This window comes from Mesoplodon mirus (genome assembly GCF_964341445.2).
Source record: "Mesoplodon mirus genome assembly, chromosome: 8".
In the NCBI taxonomy this organism is placed as follows: Eukaryota; Metazoa; Chordata; class Mammalia; order Artiodactyla; family Ziphiidae; genus Mesoplodon; species Mesoplodon mirus.
In genome coordinates this window covers 100,372,394-100,388,450 of record NC_138984.1, presented here as the reverse complement: position 1 = coordinate 100,388,450, position 16,057 = coordinate 100,372,394, and the positions used below count along the sequence as shown (strand labels likewise).

General features: G+C 49.3%; 1 protein-coding gene across 1 annotated transcript in view; it reads left to right on the top strand.

Moving 5' to 3' along the window:
- Positions 1 to 6,346: 6,346 nt before the first annotated feature.
- The window catches only part of GYPC (glycophorin C (Gerbich blood group)), a 44,332-nt gene continuing 34,621 nt past the window's right edge, over positions 6,347 to 16,057 (top strand). The window contains exon 1 of the mRNA XM_082631102.1: positions 6,347 to 6,818. Coding sequence (XP_082487228.1) covers positions 6,776 to 6,818 — 43 coding nt within the window. The 5' untranslated portion in view covers positions 6,347 to 6,775. The remainder of the gene's footprint in view (positions 6,819 to 16,057) is intronic.

Here is a 16,057-nt window from a genome sequence, read left to right as displayed (position 1 = left end):
TGAAAGCACTGCTTTGTTGTCTTTTAGCAAAAGACAACATGATGTGAGTTCTGATGCCAGTCTGATTTTACTCTTCTGTAGAAGGTGCCCCTGTGGCTCACCTCACACCCACTGGTCCCCGAAAGCTTTTAAAAATGTTCTCTTCATCATTGTTGCTCTGAAATTATATAAAATAGAGATATATGCATTTTTTTAATTCAGCCCTTCCAGTCTGAAGGCCTATATTTCTTTTTTTTAGCTCTGAACTATTTCCTCCTTCTTTGTCTCCTTCATGTAATTTATGTGTAATTTTCTCCCTTCCATCTTCCCTGTTCTCTCTTTGAGAAATTCATACTAGTTGGACCTCCTAAGTCATGGCTCATCTTTTCTCTCTTGTTTTGCCCTGGGTCTAGGAGAATTTCTTTAGCTTTAACTTTCAATTCTTTAACTGAATTTTCACTTTGGCCATTATACTGTTAATTTTTGAGAATTCTTGCTTATTATTTGTTTTTCCTTTTCATAGCACACTACTCTTATCTTATGGTTTTAATATTTTCTCAAATCTCTGAACACATTAAGATTCTGCCTTGTTCCTTTGTTTAAAATTATTTTCTTATTTATTTCTGTTTCTTTAGCTGAGCTTAGTTTTTTCTTTTTTTCAACTTGGCCTTTTTCTTCCACGTTCTGGCTCTTGTATGTGACTTGGTTGTCATATACAGTTGTCTATCAACATTTAAAAATGAAAGACCAGGCTGATTATTCCAAAGGGTTGTTAAGAACTTCCTCTTCTATTGCTGAATCTATCTGTTTCCTGATCAGCTTTTCTTTGGGGAGGAAACATCTGGCTGTGAGATCTGTGATTCTGAATTATGTGGTCTCTGTTTTCGGGTGTGTGGAAAAGGAGCTTCCTGACAGACTATGGGCCCCCAAATCCCAGAAAGAGGAGGGTTTTACTGAAAAAAACTCCTTCCCACACTAGCAGCCTTGGTTCACTTACACGGTTTCTTAATATTCCTAAATACAGCCACATGTTTTTTGTCCCTGGGCCAAAGTTCTGTAGGGGGACTGAGATTGGGAGGGGGGAGGAGCTGCCCCTACCCCAAATAGACCTTCCACAAATCTCCGTGTCTCCACCCCCACTTCTAACTCCCACCCTCCAGCCTGCTGACTCTGAGCCTAAACCTCTGTGTCTCTGGAAGACCTAGACACACCCTCTCCATCCTACCCATCCCACCATGGCCACCCCCCAGCCTCCTCCTGAGCTTCTCTGGGCTGGAGCTTCCGTCTCCCTATTTCCTCCCCTCAACACGCTTCACACCCCATCCAACTTCCTGGGCTTCTTGAAATCTCATACATGCTGAAGGACCCCCTTAAAGCCTCTTCACTTTGGAAGCTAACTTCTTTTTTTTTTTTTTTTTTTTGGAGTATAGTTGGTTTGCAATGTTGTGTTAGTTTCTGCTGTGCAGCAAAGTGATTCAGTTATACCTATATATATATATATATATTCTTTTTCATATTCTTTTTACGTTATAGTTTATTACAGGATACTGCATATAGTTCTCTGTGCTATACAGTAGGGCCTTGTTGTTTATCCATTCTATATAGAATAGTTTGCAAGGAAGCTAATTTCTTTTATTATTCCTTTCACGTAATTGTAATGGGCTATCAAAAGTGAGAGAGTATAAAATATAGTAAATTTGTTGTCTTGAGCCATCCACCTGAAGAAACTTATAAAGGGGAGAAATAGATAAATAGTTACCCATGTTTGCAGGGCCTTGCCATGACCATTCCCATCTGGAGGTGGACCAGTTATATCTAGTGGTGATCATGGCACACTTATGTCTATGTGTGTGTTTACTTCACATGATATTTAAAATTTTTTTCTACAGTCCTTTGTCTTTATTATCTTAATGAATGTGTGAGCTTCCAAAGGGGACCTGCACCAACTCCCTAGAAGCACACCAGATGTAAGCATCACTAGCCCATTTTGCACATGAGAAAATTTGGAGGTACAGACACTTAGCAAAGTGGCAAGTGGTGAGCCACAAATGAGAAGTCATGTCGCCACATTCCCAGTCCTGGTCCTTCCTCGCTCGTGAGATTACTCTGGGGATTAAATGAGGTAAACTACACAGAGCTCACAGCAAACGTTTGCCAAGTAGCGTCACCACTCCAGTTCCCTCTTCCCAGTCACAAAGCTCCATGCCCAGAATTCCTCCCTCCTCTTGGCCCAAGACAATAAAAGCCACAACAAAAAGTCAAAGGAGGAAGCTGTCTCTTCCCTTATTGGGTCCAAGAGCTCAACTGGGAGCAACTGGAGAAGCCATTTTTTAGTTCAGTTTCATACCAACAACTTATATCCAGAGGGAAAGGGCTGTGACCCAAACAGGGCTCCCTGGAAGTTTGTAATTCACTAAGTGCTGGAAGATTCTATTTCCCTATGTTCTGATGAGACCCACTGGAAACTTGTCCAGCAACTCTCTTCCTCTTTACTTGTGTCTTGGGGCCTCCGATACGAAGAGCCCCATCAAGCTGAGCAGGAAACCAGGGAGTCACCAGGACACAGGGTTGAACAGGAAGGGTGCTGAGGAGGGTGACCTGGAAGCCCTTCCACCACAGCAGAGCCGTCCCTAAGTAGCTGTGTGAGCATGAGCAGTTTCTTCACCTCTCTGGTCTCCAGTTTCCTCTCCTGTGAAATGAAGAAGATGGAAAAGAAAAAACAAACAAAAACAAAGCGCCACCTGCCCTGTAAGGACGCTGTGGCATTAGCGATAATCACATGTGAGAGGTCCTCACGTAGCATCAGGACTGGCACTTTCTAGGTGCTCAGGAATTTGTCCCTATCTGTCCCTATGCCTGCTGGGATATGTTTCCCTGGAAATTCACACATTCCCTACAGTGTGGGAATTACACAGGCTGACCTCCAGGCTGCGCCCTTTTCATGGACTCTTCTAAGATTCAAGGCAGCCCCTCACTCCCACAGTTCTCTGTGCTCTTTCTTTCTGTCGTTTTGTTTGTTTGTTTGTTTGCTTTTGTTCCCAGCCTGAAGCTTCCTAGCATCTCAATCCTAGCCCATAACAGGTTGCCTTTAGATATGTCCCTGATGGATGAGATTTTGCCTACGGTCACTTCAAACTATCCTAGACCACCTGGTATTCCTGCTGGGTTTCTATGCTGCCCCTCTTCTCTAGGTATGGTTTGGAAACTTCCAGAGACAGGCCATTATGGATGCGTAAAGATCTGCCTTTGGATGAGGCGCCCTGTAAGTTAGGGGCATGGGCTGTAGCTCAGGGTCTTGCAGCCTCACCGACTTTGAACATGGGGCACACTCCTCTCTGCCGGGCAAACTGAGAGCCAGCCTTTAGCAAAGTCTAGACCAAAGGGGGCTAGCAGCTCAGTGTTAGCGACCAACATTAGGTGTCCTCCCTCTCAGCCTTCACACTGCCTCACTGACAGATTCTCCTCAGAAAGACCTGTGTGCTGCTGGGAAAGGGGAGAGTTTCCTGGGGGGCTGCAGATCCTGCCACCCTAGGTCTCTCTGTGCTTCTCTGCACCCCACCTTCTCCACTCCACTCCCCACACACATTACTCACAGTTTGTGACCGAACCAAACTCCTGTTTCTTCTCTCCACTCCTCTTAAAATATACAGAGCCGTAGTCTAGTTTTCTTAAAGCTGCCAACTTGCCAATCAGATAAGTCAAACTATTTCTGTGCCAGTGAGAAAGAACCAGAAAAAGACCCAAAGCGAAAAAATACTTACTGTATTTGCAATACAGTAAGTCCCCTACGTAGGAACCTTCAAGTTGCGAACTTTCAAAGATGAGAACGTGCCCAGAGAAAGGATGAAGAGAGACAGAGGAAGAAGTAAGTGAAGAATCAAAGAGACTCACGACACAGGAAATGGCAAAGGGATTTTCTTTACTTGAGGAGGCACTGTTAGTTTTTCAGGCACAGGACCCGAACCTAGAATGGTACACAAAGCTTGCAGCAGCTGTTCAAAAGGCAATCCAGTCCTACTGTGTCATCTATGATGAGAAGAAAAGAGCTACTACCCAGACATCAGTGGATCATTTTTTCAAGAGGGTAGATAGAATTGAATCCAGCAAGGACCGAGAACCTGTGCCATCAGCGTCAGGCATGAGTGACATTGCAGCTTGCCCTCTGTCTCCTATTGCTGGCAGTCCTTCAGCTCTACCATCTCCCACCTCCTCTCCCTCCTCCAGTCAGTAACTCTTCCTGCCTGTTCAGGCGATGCCAGCCCCTGGGTGCCAGCTGTTGTGCTGTGCTACTGTACTTTTCAAGGTACTGTACTGTCTAAATCCTAGCTCCACTGCCTTGGACAAGTTCTTGTCACTGCTCGCAACCTCAGTTTTCTCACCTTAAAAATGGGCTCGTGGCAATATCCTCTTTGAAGTTATTTATGGGAATTAAGTGAGATAAGAACTGTTTTATTGTTACAAGATATAGCTGAGTTCTTTACTCCATTAATAAACATCCTACACATGAAGACACACTAGTAATGTGTTTCCGCGATTCAATGTCAGACTCTTGCCATATAATCTAATGTTTCATATAATTATTTTACGTTTTAAAAATAGCCCTCATTTCTTTAAAATTAGACGCTTCCATGGTTAAATCTTCTAAAATATACTAAGTGTGTCTCTGTTAGCTGAACTACTCACTATTAAATACTACTTACCTTCTTTTCAGAATGGCCTGGGGTCCTTAACATAAACCAAGTGTTCCTGTGAAGGGGACGGGGACCGATATCTTTAACTTCTATGTGCTGAGTAAGACATCGTACTATCCCATTAATGATTAATTGTCTAGTGTATCACCCACAACAACTTTGCAGATTGCTTCAGTTTCATAGATGAGAAAAGTGAGGCTCAGAGAATTTAAGTAAAATACTGATGGCTACTCAGTTAGAAGGCAGGAAAGAATCAAACCCAGATGGAGTCCCAAAGCCTTAGCTCCTTGGTACCCCACGGTGAAGTCACATCCTTTACTTCAGGATGGAGCGAAGATGTTTTAGTTGTATAACAAATGCTACTTTGTTCTTGTATCTGAACTCTATAGTTTGCCTGGATTTCTACCTTTGCTGTTCAGTCGTTTAGTTAGTTACTTAGTTTTTGGCTTCCTGTCTATAAGGAATTCTTGTTACTTTTTGGTGCTTTTAACCTGTCCTACCCCCAAGAAATTAATTAAACAAACCTCTTATGCTTATGTCTAAAGGCCGGTTAACTGTAAGTGAGCCTCTGAGAAGTTCTCCCATAAGTGAGGTGGGATGACCTAGGGACTCATTCTTCAGTTACCTGGCGGGTCTTTGTCTTCCTTTCAGCTCCCCAGGTGCATTTCAGATAATTGAAGTTGTTTTATTTATGAACTCTGAATACAGCGGATACTATTATCCAACATGGACCTATATCTATTACAAAACAAAATGTTACACGGTTACAGTAATCACTGCCAGCTTCTACTAAATGCCTTTTCTGCCCCACTGTTATTTTATAAACATTGTCTCTCTAAAACTCTGGAATGTAGGTGTTCTTGTCTCCATTTTACAGATGAGGAAACTGAGACTCACAATTTCCACACCTGGCCAAAGACATTCTGTGAATAGTTCACTTCACATCAACATGGACATGTTGAGCATGGAAGTCTAATTAAAGATCTATAAGCAATATCTAATTTAAGAGAATTAGGAACAGTTTCCCACTGTGTCAAACAGGCAGCTCTAATAAAGATGCCTGGAGTGGTCCAGTCTGGGAGGCACTGGGGAGAGCACCTGCATCGCACACCTCCAGGGGGCAGCCTTGAGTTGTGTTCAATCCGGAGGGTACTCCCGACAGCACACACATTTACAGACAGCTGGAATGGTGCCCTGGGATTGCAGCAGAGATGAGGACTGTCAGATAAACAGCAATGAAAAGCACCACAGGAAAGATCAGATATGAGACAGGAGAAGGACAGGGTGTTTCCTGGGACTGGGATTTAAAACAAGGGTGACATGTTCTCAAGCTCCCTGCCTTTCTCTCTGCAGGGCGAGGAGAACTTAATGCTGCATATCACATACCATTCTTTGTGGTTGAGATGGGTAGACTGTATTTAACTAACCAGAGTGTCAAAATCCATGTCGAGTTTTTAATTGCCTAATAAAGTGAATTCTCCACAAACTCTACTCTGTCTGGAAGCCTCAAACAAAGGTGATCCAAATAAGTCACAGGCCTTTGTCCAGCAGTCATATTTTTTCCTAAGACTCTTTCTCAGACATTAGCCCATGGATTGGGACAGTGCGCCGGAAGGGGCCAGCAAGCCAGGAACTCTTCCCAGGCCACAAAAGCTCCGCGGACCTGAGAGGCCTCATAAGGACCAGCCAAGACTGAAACTCAGGTCTGGCTGTATTTGATCACCGTCCCGGATGGTGGCGGGGCAGGCCATCATGTCACATCTGGGAGTTTTTCAGCCCACACGTGGGGTAAATCTCAACCACAACCTCTGTATGTGGTAGCTTCAGATGGAAACAGAAACTAGTTAGAAAAATGTGATTCTTGCGCAGGGAAGTCGGAGCACAGAAGAGTTCAGAAGTGGGCGGGTGCCTGTGTTAAAAAAAAAAGGGGGGGGGTGGAAACCCCACCAGCCAAGTCTGCAGAAAAAACTAAATGAAGTCTGCCTATCTCGGGGCCGGAGCCCCTCCCCTCGGGCCGCGCCGAGGAGTGTGACACAGGTGCCGCGTCCTCCCGGCTGCTGAGGGTCAACCACCGTCCCCTGGGCCGCGCCCCGCACTGGTCGGCGATGAGCAGCCCCCAGGTCACACCGCCGCCCCTGACCCGCCAAGGTGAGTACTCGCCGGGGGACGGGTCCGCGGGCGCCGAGCCGGGGAGGGGGGGGGCCAAGGAGCCGCGGGGTTCCGGCCGCGCCCGGCCTCCTGGGTGACTAGGGGCCCGCCCGGCCGCGTCCCCGGGCATCGCGGGGTCCCGGGCATCACAGCGCCCCGGGAATCGCGGGGTCCCGGTCCGGAGCCCCGAGCCTGCTGCGCGGGCTCCGCGCGCCCTGGGCCTGGAGAGGCCACCACCGCCCCCGCGGCCATCCGCTGGCTTTCTGTTTCTTTGTGTGCTGTTGGGGATGTGCCTGTGGCCAGAACTTTTCCCCTAAGAGGATAAAGGGGGAGAGGTAGATCGGTAAGCAGCGCAGAGAGAAAGCACAAGTTGTTTGCCGGAGCTGCCCGGGCAGGACGGTGGAGGCGCGTCCGCAGAAACTCTGAGTTAACTCCGCCAACTTCCCGACTCTCTCCCCGGGCCGAGCGGGAACCAGCCACACGCCCACGCCCATGTTGCAGGGATCCGCTCGCCTTGACCGTTTGAGCGGTTGCAATTCTTCAGAGGCTGTTTTCTTTCTTTCTAAAACCAGCACATGCTTTCTTGCGGAAAGGAAATCGCCGCGAGATTCTCTGTGAATCTCAAAAGCAACGTTCCGAAACACTGCTGGGCCTCCCCGCCACTGGGCTTTTGCAATAAAGAAGTAAAATTTTATTTAAAAAAAAAAAAAAAAAAGAAGAAGGATGATTCCCTCCTGTTCCCACCCTGGTTAGGTCTGATCGTATGAAACTGTCAGAGAGGAGACATTCTGAGTCTATAATGTAATCACGTTACGTAAATAATATGATCATGATATGGGTTTATACGTCTTTAAAAGAAAACAAGGTTGTGTGGCCTTAGGCGGCAAACTTGAGCCTGGGTGAGCGGGGCTGGGTCTGTATCTGCATGCTCTGCGCCTCTGTGTGGACATGGCCACGTGTGGACGGGTGGCTGAGGTGCTCGGTGCCATCTGGGTGTGCACAGAGCTCCTTGTGGAGTCAGGGCCTTGCTGCCTGCATCGGGACCTCTTGTTACAAGGAGGCAAGCCCACCTCTCTTAGCTACAGTTTCATCATCCGCAAAGTGGGAATAGCAGGATAGTGTGCCTCTCTGGGTTGTGAGAATTAAGTGCATGTCAGTGGTTCAGTGCAGATGTGAACACATGTTAAGTGCTTGATAAATGTCGGGCATCCTTATTTTCATTTTACATCATACTGTGGATCCATGAGCTTGTGTGAGTTAGTGTTTACGTGTGTGTATGTGTGTGTGAGGGTGAGTCAGACACTAGTGAGTGAGTGTGTGTGTGTGTGTCGGGACCAGGGTTAAGGCGACAAGGCACTGTAATTATTCCAGTTCGGGCACCGAGGAAGTGCAGGCCCACAGCCATTCCTGTCTGGAGAGGACAGGCTTGCTCAGGGAGCCTTGCCCTGCCCCCGACCGCACCCCCCCTGCCCCCTCCTCCCTCTACAGCAGTTCTCCAGGATTCAAGTTTCAGACCTTGACCAATGACTGCAAATACTTCCCTTGCGGAACTGATGGGGATGCAGCCCTTACTTGCATACCATTCCAGATTACCCTTAGGATTTACTTTCTGGCAGGATCTCTGCCATGGGAGAACCACGGGGCCCTATTTCGTGCTGCCGACTCAGGCAGGATGTGTCTATATCCTGTCTCAGTTTACATCACTGCCCCTCAGAACCAGACGTTAGAACAGAGAGGACCCTCTGTTCCCTCCCGGCCAGGCCTCCCCTAGCCTAGCCTTTGGGCTTATGGGTTCAGCCAACTCCCATAAGCCCAAAGGCCGCAGGTATTGCGGAGGAGTCCTGTGCGGAAATCCATTGCCTTGCCCTTGGAGGGAAGCGGTCAGCCTCAGCAAGGAGATGGCCAGGTCTGGCAGCTTTATATAGAATGTGCCACCTCTGGGAAAAGCAGGGAGGGTTTCGTTCAGTGCCAGATGACATTCCATCACAGCCATTGCGCAACCCCTCCAGATATCCGTGGCTTTGGGAGTCACATGGCCTCGGCACAGCCAGCAGCCGGACCTTCCAAGGGTGCCCAGAGTTGCGCAGTTATTTCTGGGGACTTGCAGTGCCCTCTGGGAAACAGGAGTGAGGGGTAAGAGGTGTTCTGTGTTTGGTGAGAACGCATCCGCCCATCCACTATGGGGAGAGAGAGAGAGGTCCTTCACTAGCGCAGAGAGGCTGGCAAGTAAAGTCAGTTTGCCTCTTTGGGTGGCAGATATACAGTCCATCAAAGAGTGAGCAAACACAACAGGCCCAGTCAGCACAAGGTACAAACCAAACAAAGTTAAACAATGCGTGAAGAGTTCATAATAGAAAAGAATAACTTTCTTCCCTCCTCCAGGGCAGTAACTTTATTCATTTATGAGACTCCTTCTAGAAGTATTATATGTAATACAATTAATTTTTCATTGGCAAAATGAAACACATATTCGACTTCATCTTTTTTGTTCATAAGACTATATCCTACAGATTATACCTTATCACCATATATAGACTCATCCTTCTGGGGCTACACAGCATGAATATTATAAATGAATTGGTTATTTTATTTAACCAATTCCTCCACAAATGGACATTTGGGTTGTGTACAGTCTTTGATTTCTTTTTTTAACCACAGTGCCATGACAACCCTTGTAAGTAGGGTTTTGCATGCATGTGTTTGTATACCTTTAGGATAAATTCCCCCAGAATTTAATTTCTGGGACCAAGAGTATGTACATTTACAATGTTAGTAGATACTGAAAAATTACCCTCCAAAAGGTCACATGAATTTCTAACACTTACCGGTAGCCAGTGAAAACTGTTATTTCCCCACATCCTCATTCACACTGTGTGGTTTTTATCTTGGCCAATCTGATGAGTAAACCATGTTGTCACCTTTGAGTGTGCCCCTGTAATTACACGTGTTTTTGTACCTCTGTAAGATGTATTTGTTTTGCTGGGAAATACCTTGTATGGCCTTTGCCCACTTCCTACCAGGTCCCTAACCAGTGAGGAAACACGACCCAGAAGTTAAATGATGTGTCCTTTCTCTCATGATGAGTAAGAGGGTGGACCAGACCCCCACACTGGGCTGTGCTGTGGAGTCAGACCAGATGTGATCTCATCCCCAAAACTTACTGGCTTTGGGGAGGTGCACAGCACCTCGGAGCCTCAGTTTTCTCATCTGTAAGTGGGAAGGGTAACAGCGACTTGGCAGGAGTCACGTGATGAACGAGAGACTAAGGACCTGGCACTGCACCCAGCGATAGTGTTATTTGCGGCTGTTGTTAAGAGAACTCATCAAAGCAAACCTGGCCTGCAGGTGCTAGTCATCTCCAGAGTCTCCCTAGCAGACGGCAGCTGGGTTTGCTTTGGATGATGTAAGAGCAACGTCAGTACCTCTATGCCAAGGCCTGTGGTCCAGCCTTGCATGGGTCACTCCTCTACAGCCTGGTCTCACAGGCATATTCTCCCCTGTTTTGCAGATGAAGCCCTGGAGGCTGGAGGATGATGACTTTCCCCAGAGCTCCCAGGTCCCGAGGGCACAGCCAGGCTGTAGACACAGGCTGTGAGACCCCAGAGCAACAGAGGCCAAACTAAGTGGGGGGGCGTTAGGGTGCATGTGGGCCTGCTGGCCCTGTGTGCCAGGTGGGGCCCTCTGCTGCCCACACACCGTGAGAACTGTGCCCAGGAAAGCATGGCTATGGCTTTGCACAGACACTCAGAGCCCGCTAACGACTCCAGTTTTCCAGCCAGGCCTGTGGTCTAACCTTGGCCCGTGGCTGCCCACCATCACCCTCATCTCTGGGGTCGGGCCTGACCCACACTGGGCCACCTGGTGCCCTCCACCCTGCCTTCCACAGCTCGCTCAGTTTGGCATCCCCTAGGGCCCCTCTCTGTGCCTGGATCGCCCTGTCCCTCCAGCTTCACCCTCACGCCTGCCCACTTCAGGCCCCTGGGCTCTCTGGGTACCACCCCCTGCACACATACACCTACTGGTCAGTTAAGGCCTCCCTGGGCCCTCCTGACACTAGAAAACCACCCACCCTGGCCCTGGGGACACTTTGCAGCCCCGACAGATTTCTGAGTCTGTCGCCTTCCAGGAATTCTGACTTCCAAGAAGCTCTGTGACCCCACCTGTCCCCCCGCCACTGGGGCCTAGCTCAGAGAGGTGCTCAGCCAGCAACCTGGACACGAACAGGTGGCTGCACAGACAACCCAAAGGCCAACACTTCCAGGCCCATGTCCGCTCCAAAGGCCAAAGGCCCCTTTTAAAAATCATCTGCTCAATAGCTCCTATTCCAAAACTTGGAGGGCAGTATAAAATAAATTGAAATGGACAAAGAGTCAAACCAAACCAGATTCTCAGAACATGCTGATAGGCGCCAGCCATCACCGCCTAGCTCTCCTTCCCGCTCAGCACTGATTGGGTATTTCATCTTCTTCCTCCTTCCCTCCCTCCCCTCCCCCTCCCGCCCTCCCCCATCTTTGCTTAGGGCTTCATTCAGATCATTATGTAATCTGAAACTCTGCAGGAACACCACTTCCTGCCCTTAGTCATTATACATTTTAATTTGGGTACATCCTTTCAGAAAGAACGTTAGTATGCAGCATCTTAGCCAATGGCAGATACTGTCAAGGGCCGGTTCTCTCTCACCCCAGCAAGAGCCTGAGCCCAAGATGCTAGGTCCCTTCACAGTCAGACTCAGCCTCACACAGCTTCCCCCAACCCTCCCTCCAGCCACCGGAGAGCCTGTGTTCTGGTTCTCTGCGCTCACAGACGGCCACCCACCTGCCTCGCCCGGGGATGGGTGTCAGAGCATCATTGGCTGCCCACCTGCCTGACTCTGCAGCCCTGCCCTTGCTCCTGGCCCAACATCTTCTGCAGCTCTCATTCATGACTCTTTAGGACGGATGAATTGCTGGAGACTCAGCGTGGACTCCTCTGAGAGTTAAAAACTCCAGGGGGAGCCTAGTCCTTGGGAGCCCCCCACAATACTGTGAGATCCACCTCCTGGAGTTTGAGCAGGTGCCCACAGTAAATATCAGAGTAAAGTCTTCTTGAGTTTCCGGCAGGAAGGAAGGGACCAGTGCACCTGTTCTTACCAAAGCCTGGCCTCAGGGAAGCTAGTTAACCAGAGCCGAACCCGATGGGATACTATCAGAGCATAACTGACCTGGGGGAAGGAAAATACCCAACTCCAGCTCACTGTAGCCATCTGGGCCCACCTGCAAGGAGAGAAAAACACGGAGGAACACTTGTGAAGTCCACACTCCAGAGGGATGGGCTACAGATCTCATCCTAGGACCATAGGGTGCTTCCCCTCCCCCACACCTCGCCACCCCGTTACAATAGGTCCTTTTATCCAGTATAGGACACCTGACTGCCAAGAAAAATTACAAGACATACTAGAAGGCAAAACACACAGTTTGAAGAGACATTGTCAGAACCAGAACCAGACATGGCAGAAATGTGGGAATTATCAGACTGGGAATTTACAACAACTGGGATGAGTAACTCTTTATGATGCTTTTATTATAGTCCCTGTCTTGTATCTGCCACATATCCCTTCTCTTATTGCCAAAACATTGCGGTCAGCATACTCTCTGGGGCTCAACGGACACACCTGTGACCCCTGCCGGGTCTCTGAGGGAAGGAGGCTCGCATCTGGGGGCCCTTGGGAGGGACAAGCTCTCGGCAAGGTTGCCCCATCATCTCACTGCACCCGCCACATCTGATGGAGGCATTTTAGCTCCACTGTGATGGATAGACTGGCATGCCACTTGCAGGGAGCACAGCTGGGACCTCCTACCCTCCTTCTCCTTCATACAACGCCCACTTTTATGAGGGTTCACGTATGTGGCTGCCAGCTGACCCTGGGCCCCAGCACTCCCCCCTTGGACCCTGGAATGGAGAGTCGTCCTATTTTACCCATAGCTATGGGCACATGTATTCTCAGCAGTGTCTTAAAGTGGAGGGAATTGTGGTTTGCCAGATCAAAACCGGGTAAACAATCCTGCCTGCCTGCCTTTTGTGTTGGATTCCGGTCTGTGACCTCTGTGTTCACCAGGCAGCAAAGTCCACTGGCTATGAAAGGCCCTTTCGCTTGAGATGCTCCCCAGGCACTCTCACTGGAACCGTACACAATACACACAGCCTTTAGCAAGCAGGGGCTTCAAGCTCAGTTCCCCCTGCTGTACTTTTTGAAGACATTTAGTACAAATACACTTGGCCTCAATTGGCTAGTGTTGAGGAGGTTAGAATACCAGCTTTAGAGCTCAGGATTTGGTCTGGAATGTGGACCAGCTCTGACCTGGCCGTGGCCTTGAACATGGCGCCAGCCCCTTGGCGTCTCAGCTCATAGATAAAACTCCTAGTATAGTGCCTGGTCCGAGTTCACCACTGTCCCTGCCTGAGGGCTTGAGGGTGTCCTCAGTGAGTTTGGGCTCACTCCCCACCGCCCAGCTCCCTCTGCATGCCCTGCTCCTGTCCCTGTTTGCTCATTTGCCACTGAAAATAATACCAAGGACAGGAGGCACAGTCCACCCTGGTCCTTGGGTTCCAGGTGGGCAAGGCCCTCAGACCCAGCAGGGGAGCTGCCTTTGCAATAGCCCTGGGATGCTGTTCCCTTCTGAGCTAGGACAGCTGCCTCCGAGACATCTGTTCCTTCCTGCATTTATCAGAGTGGGCAAGGTGGTCGGAGAGCAGCGGAGAGCATGTGTCCTCTCCCACCAGCTATGTGACTTTCAGCAAACCTTTTACTCTCTGCAGTTCAGTCTCCTTACCTAGTCCCCAAGGAGGACCACACTTGCTCCCCCAGCCTCACCTGAGCACCAGCCCCTTAACAATAAGGGTCTCAGCTGTCTTGGGGAAGAATAGCCTCCTTAAAAACACTCGTGGATCAGCTCGGTGCTTTGTGACCACCTAGAGGGGTGGGATAGGGAGGGTGGGAGGGAGGGGATATGGAGATATATGTATATGTATAGTTGATTCACTTTGTTACACAGCAGCAGCTAACGCACCATTGTAAAGTAATTATATGCCATTAAAGATGTTAAAAAAATGAATGAATGGATGGATAGATGGAGGAATGGATGGATGGATAGATAGATGGATAGGTGGATGGATGGATGGAGGGACAGAGGGAGGGACGGAGGGAGGGATGGAGGGAGAGATGGAGGGATGTGAAGGTCCAACCATTGTAGACAAGCCTGGTCTACACAGAGAGTGCTGTCGGTCCCATATTCACCTGGGTCCTCTCCCAATCCTGTGTAAGCCCTGCCCCCTCGGTGGCCCACAGTGGCCTCTGGCTCAGCCCACTGACCTTTGCCCACCTGGCATGCCTTGTGCACCCCAACCTGTGTGCACATGGGGCCCCTTCCCTCCCATCTGGCCCGCAGATGCTCCATCTTTCAGTGTCCTCTCTCACCAGCGTTTTTCTCTTTCCCTTGACGCTGCCATTGGATGGGTGCAGAGCTGGGCCTCCCCTCTCTCCTTGGAGGGGCCCCTTCTCTCCCTTTCCAGCCTCTTCCCCGTGCTCGAACTCCTGCGAGGAAGCCGGGCCTTCTCTCCTTCCATCGTGCCGTGGGACTGACTTGTCATTTGAATGGCCCTCCTTCAGCTTCTGCCAAAGTTCTCATTTTAATGAATTCATTTCAGCTTTGGCTGAAAATCCCAAGCTGTCATTTTTTTTTTAATTTTACAGTCTTTTTTTTTCCTTTTCTACAAATTCTGTAAAGTATCCTGACCGACTGTCTCCCTGACTCAAAGCGTAGAAAGTCGGCTGCGCTCTACTTAAGTTATCTCATTTCACCCTCTAGCAGCCCTACGGCAAATATTTTTATCTCCATTTTGCATGTGATGATTCAGAAACTCAAGAGGCAACATGCATTGCCGACAGCCGAGACCCCTCACTCGTGCACAGCAGGTGTTTCTAGGAGGGGCTTAGCCGGGGCCACCTCACACATCAGGCACAACTCCTAGAGCTTTTAGAGAACCACAAAAAAGCTTTGGTTCTTTTAAAATCAAACGGGAAAAAATGAACTTTTAAGACTAAACCTTGCATTTGTCTTTATATCAATGCCGCTCTAAAATACAATTGTTAATATCTGGGGGGAGAAGAGACCAGGAAGGCGGAGCACCCAGGCCCACGACGGCCATCCTGTGGCCTTGGCTTAGCCCATCCAGGCCCCGGGGCTGGGTGCCCACTGGTCTCTGCACGGCCCGACCGCTCTCCCTGCCCAGCGCCCAGAGCCCTGGCCCTCCTCTGCGTGGCTTCCATCTCGAATCCGCACACTCCCCCAGCCCCAGCAGTGCTGCCCAGCCCAACCACGGCAGGACCCCTGGGCTGGGCAGCTGCAGTGTCTGCCCTGTGCCTGCTCTTTGCCTTTACCCTCAGGAGATTGCGAGAATCCACAGGAAATGCGTGAGGATACCCAGGACTCTCTCTCTCTCTCTCTCTCTTTTTCTTGGCCACGCAGCAGGCAGGATCTTACCTATCTCTATCTCTATCTCTATCTCTATCTATCTCTGTCTCTATCTCTGTGTCTATCTCTGTATTTCTCTTATCCTCTTGCGTTTTTAAGCGAGGAAGTTAGGCTATTCTTCACTTCAAAGTTTAAGAGTAAGTTTCCTTTGCCCTGTTTCATTATGAAAGAAGCAATTCCTGTTCACTGTACAATTATATATACAAGACCAAGAAGAGGGATATAGGAAGATTCTCTCTAGAGCAGAGGTGACTTTCAGGTACCCGTGGGATAGCCAGGTGACAGCTGGAAGGCAGTTCAGAAAGAGACCCAGACAGAGACAAAGACGGAGGACCTCAGTGTACAGAGGCCACACAGCGAGGGGCCCGGGGGGAGCCACGAAGAGCCTGCTGAGGTCGCACTGATCTCTCTGGATGGTGGATCTCAGCACAGGTGCAGAGGCGGTGTGGGGGCTGCTCTTGGCCACACCCGGGGAGGATACACATGGTACCTTGTTCAACCGGAAGATGTTACCTGGATGTAGCTATTATTACTCCAGAAATAGATATTATTAGCTCCATGGAGATATGAAAACTGGGTTTCAAAGGGGTTATTCCCCCAGGGCCTCACTGGGCATCACTGGCACTGTCCAGCCTCGAGCCAGGTGTTCCTTCTGCCTCTGGGATGAGGCAGCCCCCGTGCTGGGAGGGGTTTGCCCACGACCCCCTGCCCCTCTGCGCAGCTCCACGT